This window comes from Camponotus vicinus, unplaced genomic scaffold, assembly GCF_025532165.1.
Source record: "Camponotus vicinus isolate PSW18456_S1 unplaced genomic scaffold, iyCamVici1.0 SCAF_6, whole genome shotgun sequence".
NCBI lineage: Eukaryota > Metazoa > Arthropoda > Insecta > Hymenoptera > Formicidae > Camponotus > Camponotus vicinus.
Window position 1 is genome coordinate 12,855,228 of NW_028141978.1, and position 21,357 is coordinate 12,876,584.

Sequence of the window (21,357 nt, forward strand, 5' to 3'; positions counted from 1 at the left end):
CCGGTTTCCTGTACCTGTCTGAGTCAGGGTTTCTCTTGACTCCACGGGGTGTCTCCGGCGAACTGAGCCGTCCTGACACAGAACCCCGTCGACAGTACGCTAGTCCTAGGCTCCGTGTTTCCGTGTCCCCGTAGACCTAAGTACGTGTTCCTATGGCCGCTCCGATATCGTTCATACGCGTTCGTAATTTTCGGCCCCGTAGAAGTAAGCTCCGTGTTCCGTGCCGTCCAGTACCTGCGATATGTTGGTGCGATATGTCGGTGTGCGTTTTCCGTGCACCCGCTAGATATCGCTTGCACGCGCCGTGGTATTCGCTTATTATTTTCTCTGTACACGTAGTATATAGTTTTCATACATTGACATTCACACAGACATACACATACATTGTACATATTCTCATAACACAATAAATACACATTAATCGCAATGATCGCACAAGTTGGTTTCTCCCCTTCTCCCGAATCCTGACTCCGGCGAGCCGATCCGCGGCGTCGGAAAAGGTGATCCGTTACAAATTTTTATAGCGAATTCTTTGTGATCATTCGGACCGTTTTTGTAGCCTCTGTATTGATATATCTCCGGATGTTCGTCCTCCACGTCGCTCTTTTCGCGATAATCGGAAGTATTGAATTCTGATAGAGAACTATCGATGTAACTTACTAGATCTTCAGTAGGCGAGTTATATAAATTAATTATTAAATATTAATTAGTAAATAATTAAACCTCGAATTAAAAATTCTATTTTAAAATTAATTAAAGAAGTTTTGTTGAACTTTTTCATTCCAAACTGAAATTGTGTAAAGTTTCTCAATCATTAAATTCGGAAATTATTGATAACTCTTAATATTTTCGCTAAGCAAAAATTATTTCTGAGTGGAAGAAGCATCTGTTATTAAAAGGAACGTTATTAAAAGGCTAATAGCTTTGGGACACTTTGTAGTGTGGGCGAATATTAAAATCGATCAATCAATTACGATTATAGCATTTGATTAAAATTCGACAAACTAATTTTACTACAGCTATTATACTTTTCTTTAAACGCGATAAAATGTTACGACTTGTTTATTATGAGGATTCTATTGTATTGGAATATCTAACATGTATATTAACGGTCAATTTCAATTGTATAAGCGATATATGACTTGATAATGGAGATTACGGATACGTGCATTTTAGGAGTATATGATGGAAACACATCTGTGTGGCAAATTATTATAATTTAATTAAATTATTAACATTTTTCGTTTTTTTTCTTTATTAGTTTTGTCTTGTATAATAACTTTGTATTTCTTTTTCTTTAAATTTTTTTCTTTTTAATTGTTATTCTTGTCATAACATTAATTATTATTCATTTGTTATACCAAAGGAACTCTTCTTACTTCTAATAAGTAAATAAAAAATGATTATCCTTGTGTATGCTCCTACTCGACAGATTTTTAAATACATTTTTCTCCATAAATGACAGAGAGCTTCGATCAAATAAGAAAAGTTATTGAATCATTTCGGTTTATTATGGAGAATCTTCTTCTCTATTACGATTTATGACTCATTCTGTAGATTCGAAATAACACATGTCATAATGAAATTTATTATTATTTTAACTTTGTGTGTGTGTGTTTTCAAAAACGAGACGTTCCGCTCAAGCAATAAAAGCTTTAAATTTTTTTCCTCGGTATTTTTTATTTTACTTTATGTATCAGTCAAACTCATGGTGGAAATTACTCGGCTAATAGATCTGAATCAGACGATAAAAACTTTGATTGGTACTGATCGTCTTTGATTGGTACTGATCGTCTTTGATTGGTGACTCTCAGATCGTAGCATGTGATTAAATTTCGTCGGGAATACGTACGCGAAGCTTTGACTCGAGCAGAACACTCGCCAAGTTCTCTTACAACAAAATAGCTAGCCGTGAAATTTCGGGTATACTCGAGCAGATATTACGAGTTTGGAATTGAAATTTCGAATAAATTAATTTAAATTGTTAAGACATTGATTTCTTTTCCTGTTTTCGCATCGACGATTAAATAAATATCTTTAATGTAGCTGTGATATCTCGAAGACGTGTCAATATTAAATTGTTCTTCTGGATTACAAAGACACAGTTTACGCGCACACAAGTATATCTAGAGTGTGAACTTATAAAAGTGATGTGAGATTGAGATCGATATATAACATATTTCAATTGTTGGGAAAGACAAAAGAGCCGTATAATATTGTTCGTAACAAAAATAATTCGTAATCGAGATCGCAAAACGACTTCATATCGAGTAAAACGACACTTGCGATCATGTCGACTTTGTGGCTTCAGGATCTGTGTAACGTTCTTATGGAATTTGCTACAGAAGATTCGACGGAGAAAATACAACTTGAAGTGATTAATCATCTTGCTGACATCAATGAACACTTTCGTGAATATTTGGTATGCTATATTTTCTTTGCAATTAGCTTACATCTCGCTGACAAAGTTTTTCGGTAATTTCACGGAATGGATTTTTGCAGAATTTTCGAACTGTGCCTCCAAGATTTTGAATATACTTTATAACAACGTAATTAAATTTCTCGAAAATATCACATATTTTGAAATTCTCTTTCTCCTATAAATTTTGAAAATTTAAAAATTTGTCTTATAGCAAAACTTACTTAACATCAAAAAAATAAAAAAGAATATATAGAAATAAATTTAAAAAAAAATAAAAAAAGAATATATATACAGGGTGTCAGGGAAATTTTCGCGGTCACGAAGTAAGGAGGTAGATTGGCTCAAATTAAGAAGGAAGGACTTGTACTGTTTTGTGATATTCGCAATAATTAACGAAAAATTAAATAAAGAATATCGGCCAATCTGCGTGAGTATACTTCTTTATTTAATTTTTCGTTAATTATTGCGAATATCACAAAACAGTACAAGTCCTTCCTTCTTAATTTGAGCCAATCTACCTTAACTTTTTAGAATAATGATCACTTTCATGACACCCTGTATAGTGATTATTTGTTCCATATTTCTCTCCAAAAATTATATTTTCTTAAATCTAATTATATTATATATTCTTCTCATATAATAATATGGATCCTTTTCAATAATATATAATATAACCAACAATTAATTTTTTGAAAAATTACAAAATTATGTATTTTATTTTCTTCTTAAAAATAAAAATACATGACTACTTATTCTAATAAGAATTTATTTTGAAATACAAAAACACTCGTTGAAACATTTTCAGAGGCAAGGCAACTCCGTTGTGACGAAACAATATTGCCTGCAGCTGAAAAAATTCTCTCCGATGCAACGGATGTCGCGGGAATACATAAATATTTTTTCGCCAACCGAGCTAAGTGTGAAAATTTTTTTCATGTGATTTCCACCATTGAAAGGGATCCATATTAATATCAATTTGTGGCTCACAAAGATATAATTGAATCTGCTGAGCGGATGTTAAATATGTATTTACAGGCTTTTTAAAAAGAAAGTCTAATGCACTATTTGACAATGTGCACTTGACTCTGAGTCTACTGGAGTAAAAGATTTTGCTTTTAATTCGATCATTTCTCTAATCGCGGTTTGTTGTAAAATTGGCTCAGTTTGGAGATCTTTATGATGAGGATCTAAAAACGATGCTTTTTGATATATTAATATATCTCCTTGCGATTCCATCTAAAAACGAGTAGATAGTGCCTCTGCCAACGCTTTTGATATATTTTCAGTTTGACAAGAAAGGTGATTGGCAATCACAGTTCGAATTACTGGACGCACCATTGATAATGGGGCTCCGGATAATACCGTAGTTGAAATTTCAAGTGGTTTAAGAACTGGTATTAAATTTTCGAGCATACTCCATTCATTTTCATTTATCTTTAAATTTTTGGTTTGCAAAGAAATTATCAGCGTTCGATCCGCAAGAACAGCTGTAATAGCGCCACGATTCTCTATAAGTCTTTCAATCATATGCAAATCTGAATTCCATCAAGTACGAACGCTTTGGATCAGCTTTCATAAAGGTAAGCCTAATTGTTCTTGTTTCTTTGCAAGAGCTTGTGAAGCAATAACAGAATGATGAAAATGAGATACAATTTTGCTTCCTTTAGCAAGCACGATGGAAATATTATCTTCCTTCAGCACATCCCTCATGGCTAAATTTATCGTGTGTGCTGCACAACTACAATTAAATTCAACATTCATCATGTTCACTGCAGCAACAATATTATTTGCATTATCATGGACAATAAATACAATTTTGGTGTCAATTTGCCATTCAGCAGCAATATTTTGTAAGCTGTCAGCTAAATTTTCCGCGGTATGCTTTTCGCTAAGTTCTTGCATGTTTAATGTGAAGATTTTTGGCTCCCATAAGTTATTTAAAATGTGAGCATTTATATTCATGTAACCTTCTTGAGATCGAGAAGTCCAACAATCCGTATCAAGAGCAATAAATTCACACATATCTAATGTGTGCTGGATCTTCGATTTTATCGTCTTCAAGAATACGTAAACGGCGAAGTATTGTTTGACTGCACGGGCATTTGTATCTAGGTTCGATTTCTTTCATGAATGTTTTAAAAGCAGGATTTGAAGAAAAACTAAAAGGCAATCGATTAAATGCAATTCATTTAACTAGCGCTTGTGTGATCTTCTCGCGGCGTTCTTTGCTAAGAGATGTAACCGTGCGTGCGCGTTTTTGTGGTACAGTGGTGGGATTAATGGAAGAAAGATTGCTTGTGTTAGAAGAAGATCCTTTCATTGGATCATCCATATCCGTGCTATCTTGTACGCTATAAATGAGGCAAACATGTAAATTATGTATTATAGTATTATTAAAAACATGTAAATTATGTATCATTTATACTATTTATAGTATTATTAAAAATATGTAAATTATGTATTATTTATTGTATTATTTAAATGATAATCAAATTGAAAATTAAATAGTACTTACTAAATAATACTTACTTTCTTTTGTAAACGCGTTGTTGCCTTGCATTTTCGTTTGGTGTTAAAGAATGAACTTTTTTTAAATGATCTATTAAAGTGCTTGTAGAATTATGTGTTCGAAGTACGGTATCACATATTTCACAAGTTGCTGACTGGCCGTCAGTAGCTTTCAAACAATACTGCCATACCCAGCTCTTCATTTTCTCAGTTTGCTGATATTCACACTATAAATCTCGATTGCAATTTTATTTCATTCGAAGATTTACATGAATCTACTTCAAAGAGGCTGTACAGAGATGTGCATACAATAACCACAAGCGACTGAGACTGCTCTCAAAATGTCCTGTCAAGTCCCTCTTACAAAGGAGAAGAAAGACAATCGCATGATAACGCGTGTAAATAAATACCGAGTGATATACGAGGTGTGATATGTGTGCCATTTAAGTATATATATATATATATATATATATATATATATATTTATTTATTTATAAGGCTTAAATAATATAAAATAATTGATATTATTGTAAGATAAAAATAAAAATAGTAAAACATAGAATATATACAAAGTGTGTCATTTTAAGTGATGCAGCTGAATATCTCTTAAAGTAAAAGAGATTGGGAAAAATGTTTCGAGCAAAAGTTGTATGGCTTAAAGGAGGCCATCAGATCGTGGCAATGATTTGACTTTGGAGAGTCATTTGAAGGTCACGTGAAGGTCACCGTCAATTTCTTAAACGGAACTCCCTATTTTTTATTGCATATTATTTTAGCTTATCTCGAGAGCTTTCCAAAACACCATTATTTTTTATTATTTTTAAGAAAAAATATGTAATTGTTAATTGCAAATTACATATTTTTTCTTCGAAACAACTATGTTTTTTCTTTACACCAATTGATTCCTCTCATTATTTTGTAGAATAAAAGTATTAAGGTAAGATAATCGAAAAATGAATATTTTACTAGATATTTTATGGTTTATGTAAAATTAAAAGATTATTTCAAGCTTCATAGCTCGAAAAGTATTCAATAAAGAAATACTTTATTATAGTGTTTTGGAAAGTTCTCGAGATATGCTACAAGAATAAGTAATAAAAAATAGGGGGTTCCATTTAAAAAATTGAAGGTGACCTTCACGTGACTTTCAAACGACTTTTCAAGGTTAAACCAATGATACCATCTTATGGCCCCCTTCAACCCTACAACTTTTGTCTGAAACATTTTTTTATATCTCGCTTCGTTTTCAAAAAAATTGCTTGTGTCACTATAAATGCCCCACCCTGTATATATAATGTATAAAAAGTATATAAAATTTTATATTAAAATTTTATAAAAAATTTTAAATTAAAAATTTTATAAAAATAAGAATATATGAAAAATTTATAAAATTTTAAATTAAGAAATTGTTAAAGAGGCAAAAGAAAACATTAATAAATACATATAGAGTGGGTAAAAAGTCTCAAAGAGCATTTATTTCTTAATACTTCAAAATTATAATTCAAGAATAATTTTGCGTGTGAGCATATACAGGGTGAGTCAAAAGTATGTTTTAAAAATTTGTGAGCGTGTTCCTGGATGAAAAGGAAGAACAAATGTTCATATGAACATATGGTCGCAAATGCTTTGTTGTCGAGATAATGGACATAAATCAGCAGTATCAAATAATGCTTTATTTGAACGTTTACAATTTTGTTATTGTTGTTTATAAGAGATGTTCAAATAAAGCATTATTTGATACTGCTGATTTATGTCCATTATCTCGACAACAAAGCATTTGCGACCATATGTTCATATGAACATTTGTTCTTCCTTTTTATCCAGGAACACGCTCACAAATTTTTAAAACATATTTTTGACTCACCCTGTATATTAACTCACATTTATTCAGAATATTTTCATCATTTTTTATATAAATTCGCATTTGCATAAATGTAATTTCGAAGCTTCGAAGCTTCGAAGTTACCTTCGAAATTCGAAGCTTCGAATCTTCGAAATTGTCAAAAATAACAGCCCTAATACATAATTTATGATAAAATAAAATTAATGTAATGTTTGTCAATTATTATCATAATGTTATTTATAATCATATTATCATAAAAAAATGAGATAATTTATTTCATTAATTATTAATAAACAAATTTGAAACAATTTTATAAATTTGGAAAAAATGTTACTAATAATTGTCCAATAATTTTATTCAAAATTCTATTGAAAATAAAAACTTCTACAAGATTACAGTTTCTATAAAAATGTTTCCTAATTTTCTTGTTCAAAGTATATAAATAAAAAATCAAATTACGTGACTAATTACTTAATATATATCGTATTTGAAATGAACAAAAAGTAAGAAATATATATCAACTTCTTTTAAGAGAGAGAAAGAGAGACAGAGAGGGAGATAACATTACAGTCTTGAGAGAAAATTTCCTAATTATTCTTTATAAATACAAATGCCAACCACAAATAAAGTGCACTATGCAATGTATATCAAATAATATTTTTACAGATCTATTTTATATGACGTAAAGTGTTCAAAATAATTAATTTTGAAAAACTAATTACGTGCAACCGATATTTTATCTGTTCTTTAAACAGATGTTTAATATTATAAACAGCATAATTGAAAAAATTTCTTCTTGGATTTAAACTTTTTAAACTTTTTGAACTTTTTGCAAAATATAATTAATATAAAGAATTTAATTCTTATACATAAATTATTTCACTAATTACGTCATTATGAAAAATTGTATAAGATATTAAATATTAAAATATATATATATATATATATATATATATATATATATATATATATATATATATATTATTATTATAAGGTATTCGATTGTAAGAATAATATATATATATATATATATATATATATATATATATATTATTATAATAATATATATATATATATATATATATATATATATATATATATATTATTATTATAAGGTATTCGATTGTAAGAATTCAGTTGGTGTTAGGAATCGTGACGGGAGATATGTTAAGTCTCTTTTACTTGATTAAATCTTTAATATTGAAAAGTTTGAGAAAGCACTCCTTCGATTACCGAACCGGAAAATGGCGGATAAACGGCGATTCTCGATTGCGCGGCTATGTGCACGGCCTTTCTGCGACGATACGCACCGGATTCCGCGGCTTCGAAAACCTTCTGCGAGTGGTGATTAATAATGATTAGATCCGACTTGACCACTTCGCCTAACTTCGAGCCCGTCTTGGCTAGTTCGCGAACAGTGAAAAGATATGCTCGAGAAAGCCGACTTGATCCGTTCGCTATCGAATCGCTTTTTTTCTCTCTGAGCGGCGCACAGTATATGGTGCTCCGTTTCTACACCCCACTCCGACCTCACGCATCCCAGAAATCGCTAGTCAAAATTTATCCTATAATTTCGAAACTCTTACAATATATATATATATTTATATTCTATTTATTCTATTTTCCTTTTTTACGTAAACATTTAAAAAATAATATCAAAGATTATTATTTATAATAATAATATAATTTATCGATAGCAATTCCAGTTATATAAACAACGTTCCTTCCAAAATATGTTAGGAATTGAGTCTCAGAAAAAGATTTATAAGGAAATTGTGCGAGATCTCATTCATAACGAACGGCATTACATTCGTGATCTGCATATGATTATCAAAGTAATATATTAAATATACTTTTATTTTGAAAAAGTTAATTGATTTACGATAATTAAATTAATTTACATTTTAGGTATTTCGTGAAGAAATTATGAAGGTGGTGCAAGATAAGAATGAACTTGAGACGCTCTTTAGTAATATTACAGATATTTATAAAATTACTGTGACATTACTCGGCAGTTTAAAAGATAATTGTGAATTAATAGAAATAGCAGAAACGGGACAAATGTCTAGAATTGGTTCATGCTTTAAAGCATTAGCAAAAACGGCAGAATTCGATGTTTATATAAAGTATGTACCGCATGTTATACGATATATTTCACGTGTATAAATTTTTTATTAATTATATTTTGTTAGATACGCAAGAGATATTAATAGCCCAGCTAATCGGGAACTTTTAAAAAATTTATTATCAAGACTGGAAGCTAACGCAGTCTTACAAACAGGCTACAGTATTAGAGAAGCTGTTAAATGTTATTTGCCAGATCTTTTATTGCAGCCTATATGGCATTGCTTCATGTACTTTAATTACATAAAGGTATTATTTATTATATTTCACTCACCGCATATATATGTATACAAGATATATCGCATATATGTACAAGATTGTTTACGCTTATTTCGAAACAATTTTTTACCTTCCATCTTTTTCAATAAATCACAGGTTTTATCTATGCTCATCCTTAACATGGAAGAGGGCGAATATCTGAGACAAGTACAAGATTTGCTAAGACCGTTACAAATGGAATTGACAAAATCTGTGACGAGTCTTCCAAAAAAAGATATGAAATTGTTAATACAGTGTAGAGCGAGAAGACAAGCGGCAATAAAAAAGATTAGCGAAATACAAGAAATTGTAGACGGCTGGGATCAAAAAGATATTGGGCAGTGCTGTTATGGTGAATTTATTAGAGGTAATGAAAAATAAATTATTCTTCAATTACATGTGTCTATAATAATCAAACATTATCTTCAGACTTGTTAACGTTTATATATCGATAATTTTTGTTTACAGAGGATACATTGAAGAAAGTGGCTAATAATGGACGAGGATTAACCGACAGGAAAGTCTTATTATTCGATGAGTTATTAATATTGTGTAAATCAAATACAAGAGATAATGTTGCAACGGATATTGTTGCACTTGATGAACATCCTACTCACCAACGTGAATTCCGATTGAAAGAGAAATTTTTTATTAGAAAAGTTGATGTTATTGATAGAAAAGATACCGAAGGTAAAAAATGTTTATTTAAATTTTACTGCCATATCGTGTTAAATTTTTGTGCAATGCAAATGCATAATATGTATTTACAGAGTTAAAAAATGCTTTTGAGATTGCATCGAGAGAACATTCTAATGTTATTCTTATTGCTAAATCTGTTGAGGATAAAAACAATTGGATGGCGGATTTAATGATGTTAAATACAAGAAGTATGTTAGAAAGGACTTTGGATAGTATTCTTTTGGAAGAAGAAAAGAATTATCCATTAAGGCTACCTCCTGCTCATTTGTATAAATTTGCTGAACAAGATGGTGAAGAGAACATTATTCTAGAGACCAGAAAAAATGGTGTTCCATTGATTAAAGGTGCAACTTTGATAAAATTAGTGGAGAGATTGACTTATCATACATATGCTGATCCTGCTTTTGTAAGAACATTCCTTACTACTTACAGGTAAGTAACAGCATTGCAGATACATATATTACAAACAAATATATAGTAACAAATTGCTAATTTTTAACAATTTATTTTATAGAAGTTTTTGCTCACCTCAAGAATTATTGACATTACTGATAGAAAGATTTGACATACCAGATCCTTCATTGTTTTATGGTAAAGAAGAAATATCTGTATGTAAAACGACGGAGAGAGAGGATTGGAAAAGATACAAAATAGAGTTCTGTTATCCGGTGCAGTTTAGAGTTTTAAATGTTTTAAGACATTGGGTTAGTAATACATATATATTTTTCCCATTTTCCATGAATTTTACGCAATTTTTAAAACACTGTTTTTTCTAAAGTACTTACTGTTTTTCATTAGATGGATTATCATTTTTACGATTTCGAACGTGATGGAAAACTTTTAGAAACATTGCAATCGTTTTTAGAAACGGTTAATGGCCCATCTGTACAGAAATGGGTTAATTTATTATTAAAAATTGTAGAAAGGAAGCGTAAATCATCAAAACTTATCACATTACATTTTAAGAATCATCCTCCACCGATTAAATCGCATCTTGAAATTCCAGAAAATAAGGAAGATTATGGAATACTTACGGTACATGAAAATTTTTAATGTTGTAATTTCTTTAAGGAAAGTTATCAGTCACTAAATCATTCATACTGAGAAATAAATTGTCGATTATAGATATATCCTGTTGAATTAGCAAGACAATTAACATTATTGGAGTTTGAATTGTACAGTGCAGTAAAGTCTTTTGAGTTAGTGGGATGTGTATGGGCAAAGGAAGACAAAAACGAAAGGTCACCGAATTTAATGAAAATGATAAGACACACGACAAATGTAAGCTTTTGTGTTTCAAATCATCACGAAAGTATATCAAACATTGCAATAATTTAGACTTTTGTATTGCATTTTGATAGTTTACAAGATGGCTGCAGAAAATAATAGTGGAAGCTCAAAATTTTAAAGAAAGAGTAGCCATCGTATCACGTGCAATTGAAATAATGATGGCGCTACAAGATCTCAATAATTTTAATGGCGTTCTGGCGATTGTCAGTGCTATGGATTCGGCTTCAGTTTGTAGGCTAAAATTTACGTTTCAAGTATGTATAATAAGCAAAAAAAGTTTCGCAAATTTTGAAAATTTTGCAAAATTTGAAAAACATTTCCGAACCAAATATGTATAATTCATATATATGTATATTCACGCTTATATATTTTTCAAAATTCTTTTACGTCATACCATTCTCCATTTAACATGTGTTTATTTTCATAGCAATTATCAGCAGAATTGCAATATGCTTTAACAGAAGCGCGACAGTTTAATTACAATTACTGTCGTAAATATAAAGAAATGTTACAATTGATCAATCCACCTTGTGTACCATTCTTAGGTAAGTATCACAAAGTGACAATGATTCTTTTATTTATTATAAAATGATTTTAATTTTTTTTTCACGCATTCTCAGGTATATATTTGGCTAATATTCTACATATTGAAGAAGGAAATCCAGACTACTTATCGGAAAGCCCGGACCTTATCAATTTTAATAAATGGCGAAAAGTGACAGAAATAATTGGTGAAATACAGCTGTACCAAAATGAACCTTATTGTCTTTCTGTGGAGCCTAAAATAAGACAATATATTGAAAATATGTGTCTTTTTGATCCTGACATGTCAGATGAGAATATAGACACTTATCTATATAACGAAAGTTTAAAGATAGAGTCAAGGAGATGTGAAGCACCTATACAATTCGTAAATGTTCTATATATTTTATTCGTTATAAATAATTATTCTCTTTTAGTCCTTTTTTCAAAAAATATTGTTCCAACAGCCGCGTAAATGGCCTGAGATAAACTTAACATCACCGTATACTAGATATCATAATTTGTGGGGGTGTGGACTATTGAGCGAACCCTCTCCTCTGGAAGCATCTCCTTTCGAATTATTGGAAACATCGCCAATCGCAAATATTCCAAACATTAGAGACCACAACTTATCCAGCTTGTTAAGTATGCATCAATGCTTACTGCGATTTAACAATGATTACGACTGTAAACCTTTTCTCACGCATTGTAGAATATTTTGAGGTTTTATCTCCAGGATCATCTAGTCCGTCATATGAAAGTTCCAGTAAAATGCCAACGCCGCCAGTTAACATACTTTCTACACTACTTTCAACATCTCCATCATCAAAAGAATGGAAAAGTGCAAGTTCATTGGATGAATCCTTACAACAAGTAAGATTCCAAGATTAACTGAAATTTTCTCGTTTAATTGAATGAGTTTCCACATTAACATCTATCACTAATTCAATATTGAAGTATCTTTATAATGCACATTTAAATTTTTTTTCTGTAATAAAACATATTTTTAACTATAAACATATTTTTAAATATAATCAAGTTATTATTTTTATTTAGCATTTGTCAAACATGAATTTATTAATATCATTTTACAATATATATATTACATGATAATGTATTACATAGTATTAAAGTCTTTGATAAATATGTATATATATTAATTTTGCATCAAATTTATCAAAAATATTTTGATATTACATTAGAGATAGATATCTTTGCATCGCGATATATATATTATAAGTAATCGTTGTACATATGTACGATAGAGAAAATCTAAGAAATTTACTTTCAAATATATAGGCAAGACAAACATACGCAATTTTTTCACCGAGAGATGATACATCATTCTTTCAAAATACTCAGGACGAGTGTTTACATATACAACAGGATGTTGTTGCCAGCTCAATACAATCTGTCTCCACTGACTCCTCTAACATTAAGGAGTTATTGATTAAAATTTTTTCCGAGATAGGTAAAATTTCATCCGAGATGGGTAAAATGTCATCTGAGATAGATATGATCAAGAATAAACTCAACGATATATGAAACAAGATCGAATTATTATAGAATATTTTTAATGGAGACATATAACTTTGAGAATGTTCCGGATTAATGCACGAGTATAGATACTATAGATGATGCATTCTACCGTTAGCCAGATTGCAATCGCTTTAATAATATATCCGATAATTATCGTTTTGTATCTGCAAAATTTTCTAATCTTGAATGTCAGTACGTAATCATCAGCATAATCTTTTTTCTTAGGAAAAAACGTCTGACTATATTTTTAATTTATCGATTACCTAATTCTTTTCTCTCTAAATTATACGCTATTAAGCTTTGTTTACATAATATTACACAGTTACGATTGGCTTTATTATTTGCTTGTTTGGGGGATTAAAATGAACATATGAAACACAATAATGTGGACATATTTGTCGTTATATTCGTAATATTATATTATTCATCCTTCTTGCGCACATAATTAACACGCCAACTCACATTAGTAGTAACAGCGAATCTCTTATTGATCTTGTTCTATTATCATTAAATTTGATGTATACAACGCTATTGATATTAATGAATTGTACCATCTACGCATATTTAAACATAGTGAGATCGTGTCATCGAGCAAATTTATCTCTCAAACGAAATCTTAAAATTAATGCAATACTCGGCTTTTCGTAAAAAATTAGTCAGATGAACTGTCTATAAATATAAAATCTCTAATCTCGATGGCAAGGTCTCTTTCTTCGCTTCATCTTGATATTTAAAAGACTTGCTCCGTTCGTTTATAAACGTGTCAATATAAACCACCTCCGTCTTAATAACTGTCGGACGCGAATTTACTTACTTGTCACAAAAATTGCGCCTTAAATATAAGAATTTTTAAATATAAGCATTTCTTTCTTTTTATCCGATTGATAAAAAAATTTACAGAATCTATTATAAAAATTTACAGAATATGATTATCATTGCAATTGGGCGCGAGAAGCGATTAATAAATTAATAAATTCTTCCTCACATTTTCTTTGATAATTTTGGAAAAATACGTCTTTTTTGGCATGCTCCATTTTCTTAATCCTCAATTTTTTCAAAATCTACATACATACTTACATGCATACATATTTATACATATAACATAATAAATATATTCTCTATATGATAACAATTGTAACGATTTCTTAAAGAGTATATGGTAATTTTTTCTAAAATAAAAAGATATATTGCGTGAAATATTTTGTTATAATCTTATTCTTACGTGTGGAGAAATGCGCGCCGTAATAACTAAAGACTAGAATGTTGGAAACATGTCAGTTTATTATATGGAATTTGAATTATAAACTATTTGGGAATGAAGGGAATATAGCACATTTGGCTTTATTTTTTCCTTATTATTCTCACACATAATCGAACGTTATGAAAATGGAATGTATATATTATATACAATCAACGCTCCTCCCCTCTTTTCCTGAATATCACTAAGGGATTTCCCATGCCGTAGAGCTATCGCTGCGCTTGCTATGCCTAACATCACCGTGAACGAAACGTCGCTTAGTTTGCTGAGTCGTCTGGCCCAGCTTCCTCTGCCGATGCTACCGGCTTCTCTCAAAACCGAAATCAAATCACCCTCGTCCTCCTTTCCCTTTATCTCTTTCTCGTGAGTGCGAAAACCTGTAAAATAAAATTTTTTACATCGCTTCGTTATTGAAAGAAAGATATCTATCGCGTACTTACAACGTGCTTGAAAACAACGATGATGGCTAAACGTGCAGCGAAAACGTGCCAATATTGCGGACTATAAATTTTTATAGCGAATTCTTTGGGATCATTCGGACCGTTTCTGTAGCCTCTGTATTGACATATCTCCGGATGTTCGTCCATGTCTTCTCGCGATAATCGGAAGTATTGAATTCTGATAGAGAACTATCGATGTAACCTACTAGATCTTCAGTAGGCGAGTTATATAAATTAATTATTAAATATTAATTATTAAATAATTAAACCTCAAATTAAAAATTCTATTTTAAAATTAATTAAAGAAGTTTTGTTGAACTTTTTCATTCAAAACTTAATTTGTGAAAAGTTTCTCAATCATTAAATTCGGAAATTATTGATGACTCTTAATATTTTCGCTAAGCAAAATTATTTCTGAGTAGAAGAAGCATCTGTTATTAAGAGGAAAAGTTAATAGCTTTGGGACACTTTGTAGTGCGGGCGAAAATTAAAATCGATCAATCACTTACGATTATAGCATTTGATTAAAATTCGACGAACTGATTTTACTACAGCTATTATATTTTTCTTTAAGCGCGATAAAATGTTACGGCTTGTTTGTTATGAGGATTCTATACTATTGTGTTGGAATATCTAACATGTATATTAACTGTCAATTTCAATTGTATAAGCGATATATGACTTGATAATGGAGATTATACGGATATGGTATGTGCATTAAGAGTATATGATGGAAACACATCTGTGTGGCAAATTATTATAATTTAATTGAATTATTAATATTTTTCGCTTCTTTTTCTTTTATTGTTAATTTTGTCTTGTCTTCGTCGTGATAAAATGGTACGGCTTATTTATTATTATGAGGATTTTGTACATTATTGTATTGAAATATCTAATATGGGTATTAACTGTCACATCTCGCTATGATAAAGTTCAATTGAATAAGTGATATGACGCAAACAAAGATTATACGAATGTGATTCGTATGCATTAGGAGTATGTGAAAACATGTCTACTACGGCAAATTATTATAATTTAATTAAATTATTAACATTTATCGTTTTTTTCTTTATTAGTTTTGTCTTGTATAATAACTTCGTATTTTTTTCTCTGTATTTATTTTTTTCCTTTTAATTGTCATTCTTGTTATTCATCATGTAATTATCCACTTGTTACACCAAGGAATTTTTCTCATTTTTAATAAATAAATAAATAATGAATATCTGTGTATGCTCCTATTCGACAGATTTTTAAACACATTTTTCTCGATAAATGACAGAGAGCATCAATCAAATAAGAGAAGTTATTGAATCATTTCGGTTTATTATGAGACGGAGAATCTTCTTCTCTATTTCGATTTATGACTCATTCTGCAGGTTCGAAATAACATATCATAGTGGAAGAATGATCGCAAAAATCGCCCGTTTCGTGGACCTCGAGTTTTGATACGATTTTGGTGGTAAATGATTGTATATCATCAAACATTCATCCCCTAAAAATTTCAGATTGAGCATACTTTTTATTACTGAGATATGAGGGGTTAAATTGGTCACTATACATCAATGAAGGGTATGCCATTTTATCTGTTCAACACAAAATACCTCGAGGTTATTTCTCATATCAAAAAATGTTTCAGATAAGATTTGTTTATCTGTTAGAAGATTAATTTATTGTGACCTCAAATCGCTAAGCTTTCGAGCAGAACACTCGCAAAGTTCTCTTACAACAAAAGCCGTCTTAGCTAGCCGTGAAATTTCGAGCATATTCAATCGCGAGTTCGGAATTGAAATTTCGAATAAACTAATTTAAATTCTTAAAACATTGATTTCTTTTGTTCCTGTTTTTGCATCGGTGGTCAATATTTTTATATAAATATCTTTAAATATCTTTAGTAAATTTCTTTAGTATAGCTATGATATCTCGAAGACTTGCCAACATTAAGTGGTTCTTCCGGATTAAAAAGACACAGTTTACGCGCACACAAGTATATTTCGAGTGTGATGTATGTGAACTTATAAAAGCGATGTGAGATTGAGATCGATATATAATATATTTCAATTGTTGTGAAAGACGAAAGGGCCGTATAATATTGTTCGTAACAAAAATAATTCGTAATCGTAGAACGATGTCGCATCGAGTAGAACAACATTTGCCTGCGATCATGGCTTACTGGTATTATGATCTGCTAGGCGTTCTCATGCAATCTACTACAATAGATTCGACAGAGAAAATACAACCTGAAGTGACTAATCATCTTACTGACACCAATCAACACTTTCGTGCATATTTGGTACGCGATATTTCTTTGCAATTAGCTTACATCTCACTGACAAAGTTTTTTGGTAATTTCACGGAATGGATTTTCGCAGAATATTCGAACCTGTGCCTTCAAGATTTTGAATACACTGTATAAAAATGTAATTAGATTTCTCGAAAAATATCATATATTTTGAAATTCTCTTTCTCCTATAAAATTTAAAAATTTAAAAATTTGTCTTATAGCAAAACTTATTTAACATCAAATTAAAGAAAATATATATATGTATATATATATATATATATATATATATATATATATATATATACATATATATATATATATATATACATATATATATATATATATATACGAGGGTGGGGTGATAAGTTTCCGGCCTGATAAAGAAAAAAACAGTTTTTATATAATGTATATAATTTAAAAAAGTTTCACACAAATTCTAAATCGCATAAATGACCTTCAGGTCGAAGTAAGATATGAAAACTTGGCGTGCCCCCCTCCCGCTCCATCGTTTACATATCTTGAATAAAATAAAAAATTTGATTATACAATGTACATATATACAATATATATTTGTTAATCCTTTCATTTAGTAAATACAATTTACATTTTTATCAAATAAGCTTTAGACTACAAATATGCAACAGGCAGCCTGTGGGTCAGAAACGACCTGCGAAGCTTTTCAATCCGACTTACAACAATTAAACTTTACTTGCAGAGAAAATAAAAAAACTCATAAAAAAAGAGATTTCACTTTGCCTAATCTCTATGTGATGATTTCCAAGTAATACAGAGGAGATAAGATATATACTTCGAAATTTAGCTACGCGCGTGCGCGGCCCGTAGTGTAATTTTAAATTTTACATTGGGCCCATCAAAAATTTAGCTTTTTCCTGTTTTAAACTATATGATTTAAATACGGAGCACGCTAAGTTTTCATATCTTACTTCGACCTGAAGGTCATTTATGCGATTTAGAATTTGTGTAAAACTTTTTTAAATTATATATATCATATAAAAAATGCTTTAGGAATTAAAGTAATCTTAACTCATTTAGTATCGATTACGAATTAATATCACATAATTTATTGTACTTGGCTAATAGTATTGATCTCATATCGGTTTTTAAATGTTTTATTTTTATCACTCTTTTAGATTTTTTGATTTTTTTTTTATGTACTTGGCGTATTTTTTTACCTTTATAAGGTTTTTTTTAGGGGATTATATTATTATGAAAAATTTTGTAAGATATTAAATATTAATATATATATATATATATATATATATATATATATATATATATATATATATATATATATATATATATATTTATATTCTATTTATTCTATTTTCCTTCTTTACGTAAACATTTAAAAAATAATATCAAAGATTATTATTTATAATAATAATATAATTTATTGATAGCAATTCCAGCTACAAAGGGTCTTTCCAAATATGGGTAGAATTGAGTATCAGAAAAAGATTTATGAGGAAATTGTGCGAGATCTCATTCATAACGAACGACATTACATTCGTGATCTGCATATGATTATCAAAGTAATATATTAAATATACTTGATTATTTTGGAAAAGTTAATTAATTTACGATAATTAAATTAATTCATATTGTAGGTATTTCGTGAAGAAATTATGAAGGTGGTGCAAGATAAGAATGAACTTGAGACGCTCTTTAGTAATATTACAGATATTTATAAAATTACTGTGACATTATTCGACAGTTTAAAAGACAATTGTGAATTAATAGAAATAGCAGAAACGGGACAAATGTCTATAATTGGTTCATACTTTGAAGCATTAGCAAAAACGGCAGAATTGGATGTTTATATAAAGTATGTATCGCATGTTATACGATATATTTCACGCGTATAAATTTTTTATTAATTATATTTTGTTAGATACGCAAGAGATATTAATAGCCCAGCTAATCGGGAACTTCTAAATTTATTATCAAGACTGGAAGCTAATGCAGCCTTACAAACAGACTATAGTATTAGAGAAGCTATTAAATGTTATTGCCAGACCTATTATTGCAGCCTATATGGCACTGCTTCATGTATTTTAATTACATAAAGGTATTATTTATTATATTTCACTCATTGCATATATATGTATGCAAGGATATATGTATATTGCAGATATGTATACAAGATTGCTTACCCTTATTTCGAAACAATTTTTTACTTTCCATTTTTTTAAATTCTAGGTTTTATGTACGCTTGCCCCTAATATTGAGGAGCGCGAAACTCTGAGACAAGTACAAGATTTGCTAAGACCGTTACAGATGGAATTGAAAAAATCTGTGACGAGTGTTCCCAAAAAAGATACGAGATTGTTAATACAGTGTAGAGCGAGAAGACAAGCGGCATTAAAAAAGATTAGCGAAATACAAGAAATTGTAGACGGCTGGGATCAAAAAGATATTGGGCAGTGCTGTTACGGTGAATTTATTAGAGGTAATGAAAAATAAAACATTCTTTAATTACATGTGTCAATAATAATCAAATATTATCTTCAGACTTGTTAACGTTTATATATCGATAATTTTTGTTTACAGAGGATACATTGAAGAAAGTGGCTTATAATGGACAAGGATTAACCGACAGAAAAGTCTTCTTATTCGATGAGTTACTAATATTGTGTAAACCAAATACAAGAGATCATGTTGCAACGGATATTGTTGCATTTGATGAACATCCTACTCACCAACGTGAATTCCGATTGGAAGAGAAATTTTTTATTAGAAAAGTTGATGTTATTGATAGAAAAAATACCGAAGAAAAAAAATGTTTATTTAAATTTTACTTGCATATCGTGTTAAATTTTCGTGCAATGCAAATACATAATATATATTTACAGAGTTGAAAAATGCTTTTGAGATTGCATCGAGAGAACATCCTAATGTTATTCTTATTGCTAAATCTGTTGAGGATAAAAACAATTGGATGGCGGATTTAATGACGTTAAAATCAAGAAGTATGTTAGAAAGGACTTTGGATAGTATCCTTTTGGAAGAAGAAAAGAAATATCCATTACGGCTACCTCCTGCGCACTTGTATAAATTTGCTGAACAAGATAGCGAGGAGAACATTATTCTAGAGGCCAGAGAAAATACCGTTCCATTAATTAAGGGTGCAACTTTGATAAAATTAGTAGAAAGATTGACTCATCATATATACGCTGATCCAACTTCTGTAAAAACATTCCTTATTACTTACAGGTAAATAACAGCATTGCAGATACATATATTACAAACAAATATATAGTAACAAATTGTTCATTTTTAATAATTTATTTTATAGAAGTTTTTGCTCACCTCAAGAATTATTGACATTACTGATAGAAAGATTTGACACACCAGATCCTTCGTTGTTTTATGGTAAAGAAGAAACATCTGTATGTAAAACGACGGAGAGAGAAGATTAGAAAAGATACAAAATAGATTTCTGTCATCCGGTGCAGTTTAGAGTTTTAAATGTTTTAAGACATTGGGTTAGTAATACATATATATTTTTCCCACTTTTCATGAATTCTACGCAATTTCTAAAACATTTTTTTTTCTAAAATTCTTACTGTTTTTCATTAGGTGAATCATCATTTTTACGATTTTGAACATGACGGAAAACTTTCAGAAAAATTGCAATCGTTTTTAGAAACGGTTAATGGCACATCTGTACAGAATTGGATTAATTTAGTATTAAAAATTATAAAAAGAAAGCGCGAACCATCAAAACCTATCACATTACATTTTAAGGAACCTCCTCCACCGATTGAATTGTATTTTAAAATTCCAGAAAATAATGAAGACTATGGAATACTTACGGTATATGATATTTTTTAACATTGTGATTTCTTTAAGGAAATATAATATTAGTCACTGAATCATTCATACTGAGAAATAAGTTGTCGATTATAGATACATCCTGTTGAATTAGCAAGACAATTAACATTATTGGAGTTTGAATTGTACAGTGTAGTAAAGTCTTTTGAGTTAGTGGCACGTGTATGGACAAAGGAAGACAAAAACAAAAGGTCACCGAATTTAATGAAAATGATAAGACACACGACAAATGTAAGCTTTTGTGTTTCAAAACATCACGAAAGTATACCAAATATTGCAATAACTTGAACTTTTATACTGCGTTTTGATAGAGGACTT

At 30.0% G+C, this 21,357-nt stretch overlaps 1 protein-coding gene across 2 annotated transcripts; it reads left to right on the forward strand.

Annotated features, from left to right (window-relative positions):
• The first annotated feature begins 1,854 nt into the window (after positions 1–1,854).
• Positions 1,855–19,539, forward strand: LOC145972631 (protein son of sevenless-like). Of its 2 annotated transcripts, XM_083101370.1 has the most exons (19): positions 1,855–2,422; positions 8,471–8,608; positions 8,682–8,899; positions 8,966–9,146; positions 9,273–9,522; positions 9,624–9,845; positions 9,926–10,286; positions 10,369–10,558; positions 10,653–10,889; positions 10,980–11,135; positions 11,216–11,398; positions 11,572–11,689; positions 11,765–12,054; positions 12,134–12,311; positions 12,379–12,539; positions 18,606–18,737; positions 18,813–19,030; positions 19,097–19,273; positions 19,405–19,539. In XM_083101370.1, the coding sequence occupies exons 1-18, from the start codon at positions 2,291–2,293 to the stop codon at positions 19,269–19,271; spliced, it is 3,540 nt and encodes a 1,179-aa protein (XP_082957496.1). In that variant the 5' UTR covers positions 1,855–2,290; the 3' UTR covers positions 19,272–19,273; positions 19,405–19,539. The 2 variants fall into 2 exon arrangements, with proteins under 2 accessions (XP_082957496.1, XP_082957497.1); XM_083101371.1 differs by lacking the exons at positions 18,606–18,737; positions 18,813–19,030; positions 19,097–19,273; positions 19,405–19,539 and adding an exon at positions 12,966–15,187.
• The last annotated feature ends 1,818 nt before the right edge of the window (positions 19,540–21,357 follow it).